The 18,659-nt window shown below is 59.4% G+C and overlaps 7 protein-coding genes across 7 annotated transcripts; 2 read left to right on the top strand and 5 right to left on the bottom strand.

The window, feature by feature from the left end:
* The first annotated feature begins 163 nt into the window (after positions 1-163).
* Positions 164-3,841, top strand: SPRG_03400 (hypothetical protein). The gene is made up of 2 exons (XM_012341974.1): positions 164-1,550; positions 1,601-3,841. The coding sequence occupies exons 1-2, from the start codon at positions 195-197 to the stop codon at positions 3,803-3,805; spliced, it is 3,561 nt and encodes a 1,186-aa protein (XP_012197364.1). The 5' UTR covers positions 164-194; the 3' UTR covers positions 3,806-3,841.
* A 913-nt stretch (positions 3,842-4,754) lies between these two features.
* Positions 4,755-8,046, bottom strand: SPRG_03399 (hypothetical protein; the record flags this gene model as incomplete). The annotated part of the gene is made up of 23 exons (XM_012341973.1): positions 4,755-4,930; positions 4,979-5,080; positions 5,129-5,323; positions 5,373-5,462; positions 5,509-5,559; positions 5,605-5,754; positions 5,803-5,895; positions 5,952-6,033; positions 6,081-6,184; positions 6,232-6,270; positions 6,323-6,412; positions 6,459-6,497; positions 6,544-6,699; positions 6,745-6,822; positions 6,870-6,920; positions 6,970-7,107; positions 7,154-7,246; positions 7,293-7,383; positions 7,426-7,538; positions 7,585-7,623; positions 7,672-7,818; positions 7,863-7,937; positions 7,987-8,046. 23 exons carry the CDS (start codon positions 8,044-8,046, stop codon positions 4,829-4,831), a joined length of 2,178 nt encoding a protein of 725 aa, XP_012197363.1. The 3' UTR covers positions 4,755-4,828.
* A 537-nt stretch (positions 8,047-8,583) lies between these two features.
* SPRG_03398 (hypothetical protein) lies at positions 8,584-10,531 on the top strand. Its single transcript, XM_012341972.1, has 6 exons — positions 8,584-8,880; positions 8,921-9,197; positions 9,246-9,476; positions 9,523-9,730; positions 9,785-10,085; positions 10,128-10,531. Exons 1-6 carry the CDS (start codon positions 8,597-8,599, stop codon positions 10,363-10,365), a joined length of 1,539 nt encoding a protein of 512 aa, XP_012197362.1. The 5' UTR covers positions 8,584-8,596; the 3' UTR covers positions 10,366-10,531.
* A 458-nt stretch (positions 10,532-10,989) lies between these two features.
* Positions 10,990-12,283, bottom strand: SPRG_03397 (hypothetical protein; the record flags this gene model as incomplete). Its single annotated transcript, XM_012341971.1, has 2 exons — positions 10,990-12,145; positions 12,183-12,283. The coding sequence occupies 2 exons, from the start codon at positions 12,281-12,283 to the stop codon at positions 10,990-10,992; spliced, it is 1,257 nt and encodes a 418-aa protein (XP_012197361.1).
* Positions 12,284-13,297: 1,014 nt separating this feature from the next.
* On the bottom strand, positions 13,298-14,116 carry SPRG_03396 (hypothetical protein; the record flags this gene model as incomplete). Its single annotated transcript, XM_012341970.1, has 1 exon — positions 13,298-14,116. One exon carries the CDS (start codon positions 14,114-14,116, stop codon positions 13,403-13,405), a length of 714 nt encoding a protein of 237 aa, XP_012197360.1. The 3' UTR covers positions 13,298-13,402.
* Positions 14,117-14,220: 104 nt separating this feature from the next.
* Positions 14,221-16,310, bottom strand: SPRG_03395 (hypothetical protein; the record flags this gene model as incomplete). The annotated part of the gene is made up of 1 exon (XM_012341969.1): positions 14,221-16,310. Exon 1 carries the CDS (start codon positions 16,291-16,293, stop codon positions 14,221-14,223), a length of 2,073 nt encoding a protein of 690 aa, XP_012197359.1. The 5' UTR covers positions 16,294-16,310.
* Positions 16,311-16,774: 464 nt separating this feature from the next.
* Positions 16,775-17,812, bottom strand: SPRG_03394 (hypothetical protein; the record flags this gene model as incomplete). The annotated part of the gene is made up of 1 exon (XM_012341968.1): positions 16,775-17,812. One exon carries the CDS (start codon positions 17,810-17,812, stop codon positions 16,775-16,777), a length of 1,038 nt encoding a protein of 345 aa, XP_012197358.1.
* Positions 17,813-18,659: the final 847 nt, after the last annotated feature.

Here is an 18,659-nt window from a genome sequence, read left to right as displayed (position 1 = left end):
TAGTTAGTCGCTGCGATCGACTAGAAGTGCAATCGACAACGCTACGAGCCAATCAGAGACGAGAAGCATTTGGACCAATCACCGTCGTTTCATTTTGAACTTGATGTTGGTATGTAGGATACACTGTCTTCAAACGTGACATTGCACTGGATTGTAGCTTCGAAGTTCGATCGCATCATTTGGAGCAGCGGACGATGACCGAGGACGTCGCCGACCTCACCGCGCTCGTGCACCTGGACGAGGCTTCGATCCTCGCTGCGCTCGCGGTGCGCTTCCAGAAGAAGGCCATCTACACGAGCACGGGCTCGATCCTCGTGGCCATCAACCCGTTCGAGGCGCTGCCTGCGCTCTATAGCGCGGCCTTGAAGGCCTCGTACATTGAACACGGCGACCGCGTCATGGCCGGCGAGAAGCGCGAGAAGCTACCGCCGCACGTCTACGCAGTCGCTGACAAAGCCTTTCGCGACCTGCTGCGCCAGACGGCTGACCAAAGCGTCCTCGTCAGCGGCGAGTCGGGCGCGGGCAAGACCGAGACGACCAAGATCATCATGAACTACCTCGCGTCCGTCTCGTCGGCCACGACCAACGATACGCACATTCCTGAGCGTGAGAACGTGCGCAACCGCGTGCTCGAGTCCAACCCGATCCTCGAAGCCTTTGGCAACGCCCGGACCAACCGCAACAACAACTCGTCGCGCTTTGGCAAGTTTATTCGCCTCGGCTTTGACCGCAGCGGGTCGCTTCTTGGCGCGTCCATCTCGACGTACCTCCTCGAGCGCGTCCGGCTCGTGTCGCAGTCAATCGGCGAGCGCAACTACCACATCTTTTACGAGCTCTTACGTGGCGCAACGCCCGACGAGCTCGCTGCGCTGCGCTTGACGCGCATCGAGGACTACAAGTACCTCAACCAGACGCAGTGTGTGGACCGCAAGGACGGCGTCGACGACGGCGACCAGTACACCAAGACGCGCCACGCCATGACAACGATCGGCATGGCGGATGACGAGCAGTGGAGCGTGCTGCAGGTGGTCGCTGCGATTTTGCACCTCGGCAACCTCGAGTTTGTCCCGGCGGCCGGTGGTGGCGCCACGTTTGGGCAGAGCGTGGACCTGGTCACGCTCTGCGGCCTCCTCGGCGTCAGCCGCGACCGGCTCCAATCGGGTCTCTGCACGCGCAAGATCCGCGCCGGCGGCGAAACCATCACCGTACCTCTCGAGCCGAGCCAAGCGCTGGGCGCAAAAGATGTGGTTGGAAAAGCACTGTACGCGCAGCTCTTCGAGTGGCTCGTCGACCGCATCAACGAGAGCATGGCGTACGAAGACACGTCGCGGCCCATCGATCCTACTACCTCGCATGCTTCGTTCATCGGGATCGTCGATATCTTTGGGTTCGAGATCTTCCCGACCAACTCGCTCGAGCAGCTCTGCATCAACTACGCCAACGAGAAGCTCCAGCAGCTCTTCTCGCAGTTTGTGTTTGCGATGGAGCAAGACGAGTACGCGAGCCAAGGCATTCCGTGGACGTTCGTCGAGTACCCCAACAACGACTTGGTTGTGATGCTGTTTGAGGCGCGGCGCGGCCTTTTCGACTGCTGGACGAGCAGTGCATGCTGCCCAAAGGTGGCGATGGACCGTTCGCCAAGTCGCTCTATGATCTCCTCGGCAAGCACCCGCGCTTCGCAGCGTCCAAGCTCCAGCAGGGCAGCAGTCAGTTCTCCGTGCTGCACTACGCAGGCACGGTCGCGTATATCACGGATGGCTTTTGCGACAAGAACAAAGACCACGTGCACGACGAAGCCATCGACATGCTCAGCGCCTCGACCAACTCGTTCGTCGCGACGCTCTTTGAGAGCTACCAAGTGCTGAGCATGCTCCCGCCGTCCCGCCTCAACAACGACAGCGACGACAAGCCGCGCCGGTCGTCCGGTATCATGGGTGCGACCGTCGCGATGAAGTTCAAGCAGCAGCTCACGGACCTCCTCGGGGTTCTCAACGCCACGTCGCCTCATTTCGTCCGGTGCATCAAGCCCAACGACGACTTGCAGCCGTCGACGCTGGACGAACCTCGGGTGCGCGAGCAGCTCCAGTGCTCCGGCATCCTCGAGGCCGTCAAGATCTCCCGCCTCGGGTACGCCGTGCGGTTCCCGCACGAAGCTTTTCAGACCGAGTTTCGACCCCTCGCCCCTGGACCGCGCAGCGTTCACGCAATGCTTGAGACGCTCCTTGCCAAGTATGCGTTGCCGACCGACAAGCCGCCGTTCCAGCTCGGTACCTCCAAGGTCTTTGTCGTGCAAGCGGCTTTCGATGTCCTTCAGCGCGAACGTGTTCTCGCACTCCACCGCCGCGTCGTGACGCTCCAGGCCTTTGCGCGCATGGTCCTCGCGCGCACCCGGTTTCGTCGTCAGCAGGCGTCGGTGCGAACGATCCAGTCGGCCGTTCGGCTCTGGCGCTTTCGCCGACAGCGGCGCGCGGCCGCCGTCGTTCTGCAGGGTAGCTACCGCCGCCACCGCGCGCAGCAGCTGCTGCGGACACTGCGCGTTGCCAAGGCACAAGCGATGGCTGCGGCCGCCAAGGCCAAAGCGGACGCCGCCGCCAAAGCCAAAGCGGTCGCCGAGGCTGCTCGACGACACACGGCCGCGGCGGCCGAAGCCGAGCGCGTCGCAGCCCAAGCCAAGGCCATCGCGGATGACGCCTATCGCGCGCTCAACTCGCCCGTCAACTCGCCCGTGCGTCCGCTCGTGCGGCCCTTTGTATCCCCCGTACACGCCCCGCCGCCGCCGCCCTTTTACCCTGAAGTCATTGGCGACGAGGATGATGACGCGTCCGAGTCGGAGACCGAGTCGGAAGTGGCCGTGTCCCTCGCCAACAAGTACGAGATTACGTGGCCGGCTGGGATGCTCGGTCTCTACTTCGGCCGGGACCTCGAGTCGGGGCTGCCAGTCGTCCAGCGGGTCCATGCCAACTTGAGTGGCTGCAGCACCATCTCGCACGTGGCGGTGGAAGACGTCCTCGTCTCTGTCGGCACCAAGCCCATCGTGCCCCACGCCTCGTTGCACCAAACGCTCGCCTACATGCACGAGATCGCCAAGCCCGTGACGCTTGTGTTTCAGCGTCGCGGCCACACGCCGGCGCATCAGCTCGAAGCCAACGAGTACGAAGTGCTCTGGGGCTACAACGAGCCACTGAACCTCCACTTTAAACTCCACCGCCAGCGCCATTTGCCGTACGTGAGCACGATTCTCTCGTCGCCCATGCCCAACGAACCGCTCATGGTCTGCAAGGGCGACCTCCTCACGCACGTCAACGCGATCTCGACGTACATGAAGTCTCAAAAAGAGATCAACGCGCTTCTCTCGGAGCAGCCCAAGCCATGCGTCCTCCGATTCCGCATGCCGGACGACGACGCCGTCACCGAGTCGCGCGTCTCGACTGCGTCCTCCGGCCGGCGGTCCAGTGTCATTGCACTCAACTTGCACAAGTTAACGCCGAACGACGAGGCGTACAACATTACATGGACCGACGAAGATGGACCGCTCGGACTCGTCGTCACGCCGCTGCTCAACTACTACATCGAGGTCGTCAAGGTCAAGGATGAAGGGGCGGCCCACGCTATGCGTCAGCGAGGACGCGTCACAGCTGGTGACATGCTCATCGCGATCAACCAGCAGGACATTAGCTCGATGGGCTTTCAGCACGCGATGCACGTGCTCAAGTCGAGTCCCAAGCCGCTCGTGCTCACGCTCCAGCGCAGCAAGTCATCGTCGTCGTCCGCCGGCCGGTCGAGTCTACCGGGCCAACTCGCCTAGTTAACTATTAGCGAGTGTTCGTTTTTGTATCCACTCTACACGCACTGCCTTCGCTGGCAATCGAATATTGTGATACAATAACTCTGAATGGAATCACTCTTGATTTACAGGGTTGGTGGAAGCACTGATCGCCTCGACAACGCAATGAGCCAATGTGGCGATTCGCTTTTTAACGTTTTCAGAGCGCTTTGTATTTTGAATCAAGCAACGCGCGTACCGTCGGCATGCAGCGGTCACGCAGTGTGGCCTGCTCTGCTCTCTAAAGTGTCTTCTATCAACGTGCCAACCATGGGCGATTCCATTTTCAAACAGGATGTTGCTGACCAAACGGCCACTCGCCCAGCGTCGTGCGCAAAATGTGGCACTACGATCTTATTTCTGGCGTTTACCACTAATAACGCACCGCAGATCTTGGCCTCAAAAAGAAACGAGAGTGTTCAAATCAACACTGGCACCAAACGTGTTGCAGCAGTGGAGGCAACGCCAGAGCCACCGAAGTCTTACAGCCATGTGGAAGCGCCATCTTGGACGTTAGAGTCAAGAGCCGTCGACTCCAATCGCGACTTCAACTGTGTAAAACTCGCAAAAGTTTGGGATGCCCGGGGTTAAGACGGTGTCACAACAATACGTCAGCCTAAAGCAGCCGCGCGGCTCAATCTTGCGCCGGTGGTACGCTAGAGGTAGCTCGTCCGTGTCGAGGTACATGTACGTGAGCGACCTGTGAGGACACAAAACATGCTCGTCAAGAGCTTAACAGCGTGGAGTCTCGCCACTCGAGGTAGGTCGACTTGAGTTTCCGGTCTTCCGAGACGCGTACTGCTCAAAGTCTGTCGCAGCGCAGAGAGATTAGCCGATGTGGATGGGTTGCCCGAGGATTTTGTGTCCAGGCCAAGGCGCGGGCAGAGTCGTTGATATCGCCAGCGGGGTCTAAGCTAATTGAAACAGAAAATGGAACGCTGCGCCCGTCGAAATTAAAGACGGACGACCCAGTGGACTAGGCCTTTACTTGCATAATGTAGTGTCCTACTCGTGGGGTGCAGCTATTATCTCGTTGTCGAGCAGCCCGCGAACGCGCCCGCCATACAAGGCCGCCCAGAACCACGGCGGGCGCACAATTGGTGGAGCCTACGCGCCACAAGACCTTGATGTGCGAGGGGCAAAACTGGGACTTACCGGCGTCGCAGCATCGAGTTCCGTCTGCAGTTGGCACACACGTGCCCGTTCTCGACGAAGTTGAATCTGAAGCTCATCAAGCTGCAACCGAAGCGACTCGACCTACGCAAGCGCTCAGTCCAGGACCGTCATGACACCACGGTCACGGACAATGACAGACGGCGGCGTGGTCTCGTCGTCTTCGGAAATCGTCCGTTGGGCAAGAGTGACCTCCCGCTCTATCTGCTGTGCGAGCTCGTGGAAAAGCGATCCGCGCTTGAGAAAACTACGCCGCTGCTCGATGCTCGACTGCCGTGACCGGTATGGTGACGGCTGTGACGCCACCTCCATCATTTCGTGGAGCTCCTACTCCAAATACCTTTCATGCTAGAGGACTGGAACACTTGGCACGAACCTCGATGCGCTGGCGAAGACCGTCACTTGTGGTCTTCTCGTCGCGCCAGAGCTCGAGCGTCTGGTCGAGCTCACTCGTGAGAGCGGCCATCTACATCAGGTGAGAAGAAACATGCCTACCACATGGACACGTCTACCTGCTGCTCCTGCATGACTCGAGTCTCGGCTGCATCGCGCATCGCATCTTCCTACTCCGACATTTCAGAGATACCACGCGAGTCGCTGGGCGGTACAAGCGCCAACAGTCGACTTGCTTGCGCATCGCAGTTGCTTTGAAAGAGGCCGACGCTCTTGCTCAGCGCCTCTTCGTGGTCCTTGGCCAACCGAAGCGCGCGGTCCATCTCGCAGAGCTGCTGCGTGCTGGCTGCGAGCGAAGCAGCCGCCTACGCGAGTGCTATCGCTGCCATGTTTTGGGCATAGACTGAAGGTACATGGCGCTCGTCCAGCTTGAGATGATGCACTTCGCTTTGAGCTGCTCGGAGCGTCTCGTGAAGCTGCTCTACCTGCGCTTCGTGCAGCGTTCTCTAGCCGGAAGACATCACGAGTCCGAATTGGCGTCTTTGTTGTATATGTACTGTACTTGAGCGTGCCACTCGGCGGCGGCCTCCGTGTAGAGCAGTCGCGCCTTGAGGAGCTCGTCCTGCATCGAGCTTCGCTGCTTCCTACGAGCCCATGGATCACGAGGCGGCGCAGTGTACCCGTCGCCTACATGAGCTGGTCGAGCTCCACTTCGCACGCATGCATGTGTCCTTTGAGCTCGACTCGGAATTCATCGGCTTCGGCGCATTTGGCCACGTACTTGGCTTCCCACAGCTACACCAAAGTACATGAATTAGTGCTCGCAAACGATCTGGTCGAACCTTGGACGTCTCTTGGGTCCGACTGAGCTCCTTCTGTACCTACTCAACACGACTTGCAAGGTCGTCGTTCCATGTCTAGTGGCAACGGCACCTGAAGCAGCTCCGTCTCGATCGCGTACTGTGTCTCCCGTAGCGCGCGGACTTCGTTTACGTGTGATGAGACAGTCTCGTGGCTGGAGCCCTAGTCCGCGATAGTGGCTCTTGTCGATGGCTCTCAGAAGAAGCACCTCTCTGTACGAGGCCAGCTCGGTCTCCAGTGCCAGAATCTAGTTTGAGATGAATCGTCGTTGGTATCGGCGCCAGAGAGCCCACGCGATCGAGAAGGGGCTGCGTCGCATCTGCGCGGTCCCGCTCAAGCACGAGTGAGAGCTCGTGGAAGAGCGAGCCTTGCTTGAGAATTGCGACGTCGGGACCATCCGAGGCGCTTGCGTCGCTCGAGCGACGGCTCAAATAACTCCGACTCGCCTCCTGGTATAACAAGTCGCACCACCACTATCGTAACAACGAGCCTACGCGCATCTCTTGGGTTATAACCCGCTCTTGCTGCAGCTGTTCGGTGGTGGTGTGTAGTTCGGTGGTCAGTGCGGCTACCTACAGACGATAGTGTACACTGTCGCCTCCAAGCAACAAAGTCGCACCAAGAGCTCGGACGCTTCTTTGGCGTCTTCCAGGGCCCGGCAGTGCTCGTGCTACATGTCCATAGACTGAGTAATCGTGTGCAATAGGAAGTCGACCAACTAGCGTAGCAAGCTCGACATCCGTCGACAGCACATGCGCCTGCAACGCCTCGAGGTGGGCGACGACTTGGTCGTAGCCGACGAGCTTGGTCTTGAACTCGAGGACACTGCGGTCGCTCGCATCGGCAGCGTCCCGTCGCTATGTGATGGATAGCGTTCAAAGCGCAACGATGGCTCGTGATTACTTCGGTCAGGTCGGCGCGAAGCGCCTCGAGCTCTCGTATGAGGCGGCCATTAGCTGTTTGCAGCGTGTCACGGTCGGCCTGCAGTTCTCGGTTCTGCACACGCCATGAGCTATGCACGAACGATCGCAGCCCGTCGTACCTCTTCGTGAAGACGAGCCGTGGCTTGTGTCAGTAGCTGGCGCTCGTCCTTGCACTTGCTCGCGTCCCGCGTAAGCTGCTTGATCGTCGATCTGCCACCGCCAATGATCCCGTCTGTTGAATGGGTAACGTACTCGAGTCCCGCCTGCACTCCGTGGAGATGCTCGATCTCGACTGCGCTGTGTACGCATTGGCTCTCGGCGGCGCGGCAGCTCGTCGTGGCCTCTGCAAGCCTGGCTTCGAGAACCTACATGGTCGTCGAATCGCTACATCGCGCCGAAGGAGGCACGCACGCGTGCATGGCGCTCGGCGTCGTCGGCGCGCGCTGTCGCCTACCGCGCCGTCGACACTCGGACGTAGCTTGCATTGGGGTATCGTACCTGGCACAAGGTAGCCTTGAGCTCGTAGTCGAGCTGCTGGTTCTGCGCCAAGAGCGACTGGCCGATGCGGGCCGCGAGCTGCGTCTCTTCTTGGGACTCTTCAAGCGCCCTGCTCTGCTTGGCCAGCTCTGTCTGCAGCGAGCTCATCTAATCGTCCATGAGGCATGGCGCACGTCCCGCAGTCGGTCAACCTCGTGCGCCTTCTGGATCTTCCCGAGCTCCGTGGCCGAGTCGACGCCGACGGACCAGACGCGCCGGTGCTTGGGCTAGGAGCGTAGCGCCTCAGCCTCTAGACGCATGCGCCGGCCTACGTACGCTTGGCGGCGGCGGTGCCACGAGCTCGCCGACACCATCGTCGTCGACCTCGTCGTCCATCGTGCCTAGAAAAATACACTCGAAACGGCGCCACGTCCGTGCGGCATGTGCCGAATTTAAAATCGTACGTGTTTTTGCCCCTGCTCCTGCTCCTGTCTGCAGAGTTGACCCACCAACGCGACGGTCATCGCGCATGCATTGTGCCAACTACCGGGACGAGCAGACCGGTGCATGGTCTACCGCATCGCGAGCTCCCATGACTGCGCATATACTCGAGTATGAAAATTGCTCCATCACTTCACACAACGGCAGCCAATTCAAATTGCTTCTCAGTCACTTAAAACGGAGCTGAGCCAGACGTCCTGCGACAGCGGGTACAAACTCAAGACTTCAAGGTATTGAAGCCTTTTGGAAGCGCTGTCTCGGACGTCAGAGCCAAGAGCCCCTGAGCTCAACCAGGCGATTCCAGTAGAAAGGCGCCAGTGTTTGTTGGCAATCTTGCACCCGTTGCGGTCGCTTGCTTTCTGTGATGGTCGGGACCACGTTGCGTGAAACGGTAACCGCGACTGAATGTGGCATATGCCGAATGTAAACGGGTTTCGTTTCTGCCATGCAGCGTGTCTTCGAGAGCAACGAGCTCTTGCACGAGGTCTTGGCCTACCTTGGCGTGCGCGACCTCGGGGCGGCGAGTCAAGTCTGCTTGCGCTGGCACCTCCTCGGCAGCCACGATGTGCTCTGGGTGGCCTTGGCGTCCCGCGCGTTGCATGGGCCCGAGACGACTGCGCTGCACGAGCTTCTCGGGCACAAGGCCTACCTCCGCCAGCTCGCCCGCGCCTGTCGCCAGCCGTCCCACGACGGCGCTGTCCATTTTATCGAGAGTGCTGCGTGGCCGCGGTCTGCACAGATGCATTGTACATTAGCTGACGGCCTGTAGGCTCTGTGCTAGGGACAAGTGGCTGGCACGGACATTTATTGCGAGCTCGCTGGACGCGCTGACGAGCACAGCCAAGGCGTCCGAAGACCCAGCGTATCCGCCGGAATCGGTTCTCTCGGGCCTGCTCTGCGCCTACGCCGATCTGCTCGAAGAGAACTTTGCCGACTTGGCGGCCGCCGCGTCGTTGCTTCGGCGGGCGATCCCATTCAGCCCCGACCCCGCGCGCCTTTTGCACAACCTTGCGCTGCTAGAAGATAAGCAGGGCAATCTGGATGCGGTATCGCTCGAGGACAGCCGCACGAGACTCAGGTTGGAGCTGCTGTAGGCGGAAGCAGCGTTCCGAGAGGCGCACGCCGCCGACCCACGCTACCAGCGCGTCCTCTGCAACTACGCCGTCTTCCTTGACGAGCGTCGACAGCGCTTCGAGGCGGCGCGCGCCATGTACGAAGCCGCACTGGCGAACGACCCAACCGACCTCGACACATATGCCGCCTTTGCCGACTTTTTGACGTTCAAGCAGCCCGACCTCGATCGCGCCGAGGGGCTCTTCCGCAACGTATGGAGTGTGCCTATACTGCATTTAATGACTGCTATTGGCGTAGGCATTGCGTCATCTGGCGACGCTATCAACACCGTTGGAGGACGGCCAAGACCTCAAGATCATCATTCAGTTTGCAGAGTTCCTCGCGTACGTCCAGCAGGACATGGCTGCTGCGACGCCGATCTACCGTATGCTGCTGCCACGTCCTCAGCGCGAGCCAATGCACGCAAGGGCCCACTTGTTGCTCTGCGTCGGTCTCTTGAGCTATGGTAGACATGTTCCACTTCTTTACGCCGATGGAGAGATTGTCTTTTGGTGTGTAGCGATTGCCAGCGTATTCGCTTGTAACGACTATGCTTTGGGGCGGCAATTGGTCGTGGAGGCCATGACATTGTCTGTCTACCAGAGCAGCGACGACCTGCTCCTGCTCCGCTACAAGCGCACGGCGGCGTGCGTCGTTCACCATGAGTTTTCATTGACGACGACATTGGACGTCGATGCGCTCGGGCCACTTGCCGGCCTCCTTCTCTACTTGACCGGTGACATGGCGCGCGCGCTGCAGCTCTGGGCAACGTGCATCGAAAGCCTTGACAGCGTCCATCAGCGCGAGTACGCCTTCGCCGGGTGCGTTCCTCTATAGACAATGGGTTCTTAGAGCAGGTGTAGGTACTGTTTGGGCGTGGTGTTCCACTTGCGAGGCGGGCCAGCCAAGCGTCCGTTGGCGACGCAGGTGCTGGCCAAAGCACTGACCAGTGACGTCCATGGCGTCGAGCTTCGCAACGTTTGCTTTCTGCTGCGCGAGTACGTGCGCAGCAGGCCCAGTACCGCTGCTGCGGGGGCATTGGCCTTCCTTGATGTCCTTACCCAATACGAACTGGCGCATCAGAGCCAGACAAATGAGTAGAAGACACTGGTGAAGACGAGCAAAACGAGCACCATGCCGGTGGCCAATGTGACGTTATAGATGAAAAGATTGTAACCCTGCACCTCAAGCTAGCTTCGGCGCATCAGAGAGCACTGAGCAAACTCAGTTGTTGTCGCCCGTCGTGCTTTAGAGTGCTCTACTGCATACCACAACAGAGCTCGCGTTGTGCAAACTCAGAATCAGAAATCGACCCAGACTCAGATGTGTTCTCTTGTTTTCAATGATACCGAGCACGGCCATCAGCCTCCCACTGCGTGCAGTCGAGCGTGTTTTTGTTCCAGCTAAGAATGAATCTGCAGTTAATCTACGTGAGGTAGCGGTGTTGGAGTCGTCCCACGGTCGCAAGCATGGGAAATGTGCTGGGCGTCTCTGGACCGTCCATCCCAAATCTTGCGAAACGGTCAGATTCAGATGTCCGCGAAGCGTTTCGCTTTGTAGAATGCCGCATTTCTTCAGTGTCAAAACTCGAGCTGCTGGTCGCAAAGTTTGAAATATAAGACAATTGACAGAGTTGTATTCACATCGATATGTAGTCTCGACTCACAAACACACTGGCTTGTGCAGCCGCGAGAACGGGCAATTGGAAATTGGACGCCTAAGAACTTAGTTGCCGCACCACACCGTGCCGTAATACTCCGTCATGATGTCGCACGTGCTCTTGTCAAAGGCCGGCTGGCACGCTTGCTGGTTGGGGTAGTAGCAACCCGTGCAGCCGCCGCACTTGTTGGACGGCGCAGGACCCTTGGACGTCGGGACGGGACGCTTCGACGACGGCTTGGGGTTGGGACCCGACGTCGGGTTGGGCGACGGCTTGTGGCTGCTCGGGCTCGGCGCCTTGGTGAGCTTGGGGTACGACGGGCGCTCGGCGACGTTGCACATGCCCTTGCCACCGACGTCGCGCTGGAGGTACATGTAGCCGCCCTCGCCCCACCCGGTGCCCCACGAGTTCTTGATCTTAAAGTGCTTGACGCCGTCTTTGGTGCCGTACCCAATCGCGAGCACGGCGTGGTCCGACTGCGCGCCGGGGCACTGGCGGATCACGCCGCGCTTGTAGTTCTTCCACACGTTGTTGCCGGCCTCGACGACCACCTGGACGGCCTGGTGGTCGAGCGCACTCTGGAGCGCGCTCTCGCCCTGGATCTCGACGGTCGCGCCGATCTGGAGCTTCTTCTTGTTGCACGAGCTCTCCTTGCACTGGCCGTCCTGCTTGGTGCTGCCCGACTGGTACGGGTACTCGCTCGACGAGCACACACCCGTCTCACGAATGTAGTCGAGCGCCTTCCAGGGCCAGCCGCCCTGGCAGCCGTTGCCGGCGTTGCGCGCGCAGCTCACGAGCTGCTGCTGCGAGAGGTCGAGGAGCGTCCCAGTCGCGAGGCAGTCGCCAAACGAAGCCACGCCGATGGACGAGAAGGTCCAGCACGACCCGCACTCGCCCTGGTTCTTGATCGGCTCGTTGCACTTGTGGCTCGACCAGTCGACGTCGCTCGCCTCGCGCTGCGCCGGCGTCAGCTCGCGGGCCACGTGGTCCACGGTGCGCAGCTTGCGCTGGTCCTGGCCGAACGCACCCATGACGTACTGCGCAAACTCGTCTTCGGTCAAGAGCGCGAACGGGTTGTCAACCGAGAACTCGGCGTCCGGGTAGTCCTTGTTGAGCTGCTCCACCACCTTCTTGGTCGCCTTGAAGCGCTCGAGCTCGAGCGCCTCGACAGACGTGCCGGCTTCCTGGCGGCCGCTCGACTCGGGCTTGGGCACAACCCGACTCGATGGCCTTCTTGCCGGCTTGGCTCTTCTTCCACTGCTCGAGCTCTTTGATCACGTCCAGGTTTTCTTGGGCGAAAATGTCGTTGGCCGCGGCCACGGCGGCAAGGGCGGCGCTGGCGATCGCAATGCGTTGCATCTTGGTGTGAAGGCGAATGGAAATGTGAAAATGAGCTCAAGGGGTTGACACTGCCGATGTAGACAGGGCTCTGAAAGATACATGACTGGAGCGCTGGATCGATCCAAAGGTGACTTATCAGACGCGCGCGCTGAAACCATGTGTTGTGGAGAGAGTGGATACGGGCGATAAAGGAACAGCAGCATACTGTCACGAGAACCTACTCATATTGAAAGAGGGAAACGTAGTTTCGGTGTATATCTATGGAAACGAAGAGTAGTACGCATTGGAGTCATAGCCGTATTGAGTGATCACCAGAGGCATAGCCTAGAGATCTTCCAGAGAGCGCGAGGTGTGAGGCTGGGTCTGAAGCAGTCATCGTGGAGATTCTGCCCCATCGTCCTTGCGTGCGCGTTGGGTGGCACCGGTTCTGCACCGTACGATGTGCTGCATATGCCGGAACAGTTGTTTGGAACGTTCGATCTGCGACGTTGCACTTGCTCTTTGACATGCAGTGTAGACAGGCGGTATTCATGATTGATAGGTCACATCTGCAGCTCTGACGATGACGCCGTTGCGAGTGCGAATCTCATCCTGGAGCTGCATGGTTGCTACAGGATCGGCGGCGAGATCACCGATTCTTACATGGATTACGAGTACAGTAAAGGAAACCCGGTATTGGCATGGTCAAGCACGATAAGAATTGAGAAACAATCCACCTTTACTCTAGAAAAACGAGTAGAAACTTTCTACAAGTACTCGTTTTCTGTCGAGACATCGAGACTAGCGTCGAGAGCCCATTTTCCGAACTTCTGGTCCACTACATATTGATGACGCCGCCGAAACTGCACATCAAGTCGCCGATACTATAAAGATCTCGTGCAGATTTCTCTATTTCTCTTTGCTGATACGGGTCACTCACTTTGCACCCGCGTCTGCTTTTTGCCAAAACAACTTCTTCTCCTAAAGCAACTTCTTCCCCAAAACAACTTCTTCTCCAAAACAACTTACTTCTTGTCATGAAGAATCCTCACTGACAGGCGTCAACCATAGACGGGACTCTTCTGCGCAACTCAAATTCGTCTTTCAAACGTTCTTGTATCGAGATGAATGCGAAATCGCACCGCTTAGGCGAAGAGCTCAATAGTGCCGCGGGCGCTTCGTTGCACGTTGGGTCGCATCGACGAGCGTAGCAATGCAGCGGTCAATGTGTGCTAGGTCGTTCTGGGTGGTCGTATACTCGGCCAGCGAGACCCCGGCTGGCGGCGGAAGCTTGAGTATGCCCTTGGTGTTCGCATCCCCGAGCTTCACCATCGTGAGGCGGTCAGAGTGGGCGGTGACGCACGCAAGGACGATGGAGCAGAGTCTCCACGATGACTGCTTGAGATCCAGATGGGCTCTCGTGCCGTCATGAAGAAAGCCGGCGACCTCGAGGCACTCGGCGCAGTGCTCTGGATCGATGGCGATGTCGGCCATCTCGTGCGCAGGCTCCACCGAGACTGGGGCGCGGGCGGTCCGCAGCCTCGCTAAGCACTCTGTCGTAAGACGCGCGGGTGCACTGCCATAAAAAGGGCCGAGTTGCGTGCCCATCCAGACGACGATCGGATAGAACATGTGGAGCGTGGTGTCGATAGCAGCAGGCAGCGCCGAGAGCCAAGCTTCCGTGAACGCCGGAATCGCATCGGGCGCCATCGTCGCGAGCACCAGAAGAGCGTTCTTGGTCGGCTGGCTTTGCGACAGCTCCGTGGTGCGTTGCGCATTATCGCGCAGGTCGTTGGTCAAGTGCGCAAGGATGGGTGCAATGCCCACCAAATGAGCCGCCACGAGGGCTTGAAGGGCCGACGACACTGGCATGGGCGTGTGGACATAGGCGCGCTCACGAGCTCTCGAGAGACCCCATTGACTCCAAAGCGAGGATAGGAAATCAGCCGTGCAGCGATTTGCCGTATCGAGCACGACTAGTAAGCTCGCGAAGGACCGGGGCCCATGAGGTCCCGCAGCCTATCCGAGTTGGCGAAACCAAAGCCCACGTCGAGCGTCCTTGGCTGTGTCGTCGACCGCATCGCATCAAAGGCGGCGAGGAGCGCGTCCGCGAACGGCGCCAGCTGCATCTCCGGGCGCTTGGTCACGGCGTCAAGCAGCGCCTGGGGAAGATGCGCCAGTAGTGCCGCGGCGTTGCGCTTATACATGTTGTCTTGGAGAGCGGCGAGGGCCGACCTCCGCGGATGAATGTAGTCGTCCACGACCGAGATGAGCGTCGGTGGCAAGTACGCGCCGAGCCAGTTCTCTCTCGTGTCTTCCGGAATCGATCGCTCGACGTGCGCGCCGAGAAGCAAAAGGTCGCACAAGAATGCCGTGCGCCAATTCGAGCCGGTGTAGTCAAACTGCAGTGGATCGTGGTGGACCAGAGTCGACCACGCAGCTTTGAGAAACTCGCCAAAGCAAGGCTGTCGCAGCGCAGCGCACACGGGCTGCGCACTGACGCCCTCCAAGCTCGAAAGCAGCTGGAGCAGCGACCTACTTGTCGAGCAGAGCCAGCGCTGGACGAGACCGAGCATGGCGTCGGCGAGCCGCATCCAGCCAAACGTGCTCAAGAGCGTGTGCACGACGGGAGCGACGACGTCGAGCGGCGTGTTGGGCCTGATGGTGACAGCGTCCCGTAAAAAGCTGATGACGACGTCGACGTCATTGAGCTGGCGCAGCAGAGAGCCCATCGTCGTGACAAACGTGGTGGTGGCCGGTCTCGGGTCGTACAGTAGGATCGGATCGACCGCTGGGATGGGATCCTTGAGACTGCCGCAACCAAAGATTGCGCTGGTGCTTTGGGCCAAGTCGTGCACGGAAGCGTACCCGAGCAGGTCCGCCGCTGGGTCGTTGATCGCATTTTGCAGCATCTGAAGTGCGCGGTGGACACCGATGATCTCCGCGCGAAACTGCTTGGGCCAAAACAAGACGCTGGTTGCTGGAATCGCAACGTTCTCAAGTCGATCTTCCATATCGGGAAAGGCGTGGGCACCCCGAGTCACAAGCATGAGGTGCATCGCAGCCGGGATCGGACACGCAGGATGCTCCTTGAAGCGCGCCACCGTGTTGATGATCTTGTACTGAGGCTTGTCATAGTCCCAGTCGCCCTCGTTGGCACTGTCGTAAGGCGGCTCCGCGTCGTAGTCGCGCTCTTTCTTGAAGCCGACGAGGACAACGTCGTAGGCGCCGGTTGCCAAGAGCACGTCGACCAAGTACTTGTCTGTGGGTCCGAGCTTCTCCCACAAAAGCTTGTGGTTGATGGGCTTGAGCTCACACGCGATGCGCCGGTGCTTGTGACTTGGCCGCGCCGCCAGCTCCTTGAACGCGTCGATGGCCCGGAGCATCGCCGGCGGCATCGGCGACCGCGGACCGTCGAGGGCCACGAGGTTCAGCACCAGAGCGTAGCGGCAGCCGGACGACAAGCGTGCCGACGTGATCGTTGTCTGGAGATACGTCACAGCGACGCGCATGAACGTTGCTGACGGCGGCGCGTCAAACCGCTCGGCGGCCCCGCCATGCGCGAACTTGATGGCGCCGCCCTTGCGCGCCGAGGGCAAAATGATTATGACCGAGCCAAACGTGTTGGGTGTCGCAGCTTGCGCCTTGAGGACATCGCCAGACCCACTGACATCGATCACGAGGTGCGAGAGCGTTACGCCAACGGCCGCAGTTTTGTCGATGTCAAGCACTTGGCGCGCGGGGGCAAGAACCATAGGACTCATGGTCGCCCACCATGCGTCGAAGTCCGGGATGCAGAGCTCTGGCGCGGTAATGACCGCGTTGGTGCCATGCAGCGTCTCGAGCTGCTGCGCTTGCGGCTTCGTCAGCGGCCAGCGAAAGGTGGTATCGCCGATGCTAATCGGCGGTGGCTTCACTTGGCGCGGGAGATTCGGCGTGCAGAGAAAGTCGTCCTCGGACGTTAGCTTGGCCAAGGCGTTCGCGTATGGCCACTTTGGCGAGCCATCCCCGTGCTCGTCGTCTTCGCTGTCACTGCCGTTCCACTCCATTTGCTTAGTTTTGCGCAGTGGGTGCTTCTTTAGTGCAATTTGAGGTATTCGCACCTATGCGATAGGTGCCACTACCGTAATGGGTGCTCTTCGTCGCTACTTGACAGCAATTGCGCACCCGATGTACGATACGGTGCCTCTTTCCAGACAACGTTTCAAGATCCACAGGCGCCACTCCTGCGGCTGCCCAGTTGCCTCTTGGACCGAGGTTTCGATTCATTTGCATCGCTCCAACTCAGTGCGGCTGCTACCACGTCTCCAACTAAGCTACATTGCGTCTTTGCGAGCTCTATCTATCTTCACTTCAGGCTCTATGAGATGCATTGTATCCACCCTTCCCACTCATCGACCCAGTCGTGCAAGTATTACAATATTGTGCGAATACGTCCACAGGATCCAACTAATAGATGATGGATTAACGTACACACACACTCGACAGTGACCGCCACTTGCGACTTGTCCAACGACACAGAGACGATGCTTACTTGAGCGGCGGGTACGACGGGTGCTCGGCGACGTTGCACATGCCCTTGCCGCCGACGCCGCGCTGCAGAGAAATGTACCCGCCGTTGCCCCAGCTGGCGCCCCACGAGTTTTTGATCTTGTAGCTGCCAGCGTCGTAGCCGACGGCCAAGACGGCGTGGTCCGACTGCGCGCCAGGACACGACTTGACGACGCCGCTCTTGTAGTTCTTCCAGACGTTGTTGCCGGCCTCGACGACGACGACGACGGGTTGCTTGTCGAGTGCCGACGTGAGCTTGGCCTCGCCCTGGATGCTCACGGACGCGCCGACGCGGAGCGGCGTCTTCTTGCACGACGACTGGCACGCGCCGTTCTGGCCACTCGACCCCGACGTGTACGGGTACGCCGCGGCGGTGCAGAGACCGTTCTTGGAGATGTAGTCGAGCGCCTTCCAGGGCCAGCCGCCCTGGCAGCCGTAGCCGCTGGAGCTGTCGCAGCTCACGAGTTGCTGCGGCGAGAGGTCGAGGCGTGCACCCGTGACGAGGCAGTGGCCAAACTCGGCAGCAGCGACGGCCGCAAACGCCCAGCACGACCCGCACTGGCCCTGGTTGCGCAGCGGCGCGCTGCACGCATGCGTCGTCCAGTCCTTGCTGGTGGCCTTGACGTCGAGCACATCCGACGAAACAAGGTCGTCGTCACTGGCGGCGCGCAGCTGGCGCGGACCGTCGCCAAACGACCCCTTGACAAAGGCGGCAAACTCGGCTTCGTTGAGCAGCACGAACGGGTTCTCGAGCGAAAAGTGTGCGTCCGGGTGCTCAATGTTGAGGCGCGCGACTTCCCGCTTGGTGTCGAGGAACCGGTCGAGGAGCAGGTTCTCGGCCTCGGGCACAGACCGACCGATGGTCTCGGGCACAAAGCCGCGCTCAAAGGCTTCGGCGCCAGCGTCGCTGAGCTTCCACGCGTTGAACTCGCGCAGGAGCGACGCGCGGTCGAGCGACGACGAGGCCATCGCGGTCGTGGCGAGAAGGAGAGCGGACGTGGCGACCGTTGTCTTCATTGCAGTCGTTGGTGGGAGCTTGCTCTCGAGCAAATTGGAGTATGAAGGACAGGATCGAGGTGGCGCGTGCTCGTATCAGACGCGCTGGCGTCGCATATATGGCGTATCTTGGCTCTGTGTTGCCAAGCTGCGCTGGTAAGCTAGTGGCCTGATAGCATCGGCGTATCAGAGAGCACTGAGCAAACTCAGTTGTTGTCGTGCCTTTGATCCTGGCCATAGGACCTTGATTCCACAAGCATCCACCTGACGCTCGACGAATCAGACGCATTCATCGACCAACGCATCGACGTGCATACAGTAGGCATACCGATCGTGCACCGATTCCAAGCGTTCGTTTCAACTCAAGCTCTCGTGTCGACTAGAAGCACTTGTTCATGCACGAGAGCGTAGTCGTCTAGGCTCGTAGTGGCGTGACGGCGCCGGCGACTGCACCAGCGGCACCGCGACAAAGCACAAGACCGTTCACGCGAGCATGATATCACAGAACGGAGCTCGATTGTTCCGTTATGTTCGAAGCGCTCCACTGCATACCACAACAGAGCTCGCGTTGTGCAAACTCAGAATCAGAAATCGACCCAGACTCAGATGTGTTCTCTCGTTTTCAATGATACCGAGCACGGCCATCAGCCTCCCACTGCGTGCAGTCGAGCGTGTTTTTTGTTCCAGCTAAGAATGAATCTGCAGTTAATCTACGTGAGGTAGCGGTGTTGGAGTCGTCCCACGGTCGCAAGCATGGGAAATGTGCTGGGCGTCTCTGGACCGTCCATCCCAAATCTTGCGAAACGGTCAGATTCAGATGTCCGCGAAGCGTTTCGCTTTGTAGAATGCCGCATTTCTTCAGTGTCAA

This window comes from Saprolegnia parasitica (assembly GCF_000151545.1).
Source record: "Saprolegnia parasitica CBS 223.65 unplaced genomic scaffold supercont2.8, whole genome shotgun sequence".
Taxonomy (NCBI): Eukaryota; Oomycota; class Saprolegniomycetes; order Saprolegniales; family Saprolegniaceae; genus Saprolegnia; species Saprolegnia parasitica.
Note: the sequence above shows the minus strand (reverse complement) of the source record. Positions and strands in the feature narration are given on the sequence as shown.

Excerpts from the sequence above, each read along its gene's own strand:
- SPRG_03398 (XM_012341972.1), top strand. The coding sequence starts at position 8,597 with ATGCAGCGTGTCTTCGAGAGCAACGAGCTCTTGCACGAGGTCTTGGCC. Across the intron at positions 8,881-8,920 it reads GAGAGTGCTGCGTGGCCGCG|GCTCTGTGCTAGGGACAAGT; the intron begins GTCTGCACAGAT and ends GACGGCCTGTAG. Across the intron at positions 9,198-9,245 it reads AGCAGGGCAATCTGGATGCG|GCGGAAGCAGCGTTCCGAGA; the intron begins GTATCGCTCGAG and ends GAGCTGCTGTAG.
- SPRG_03400 (XM_012341974.1), top strand. The coding sequence starts at position 195 with ATGACCGAGGACGTCGCCGACCTCACCGCGCTCGTGCACCTGGACGAG. Across the intron at positions 1,551-1,600 it reads AGTACCCCAACAACGACTTG|CAGTGCATGCTGCCCAAAGG; the intron begins GTTGTGATGCTG and ends CTGCTGGACGAG.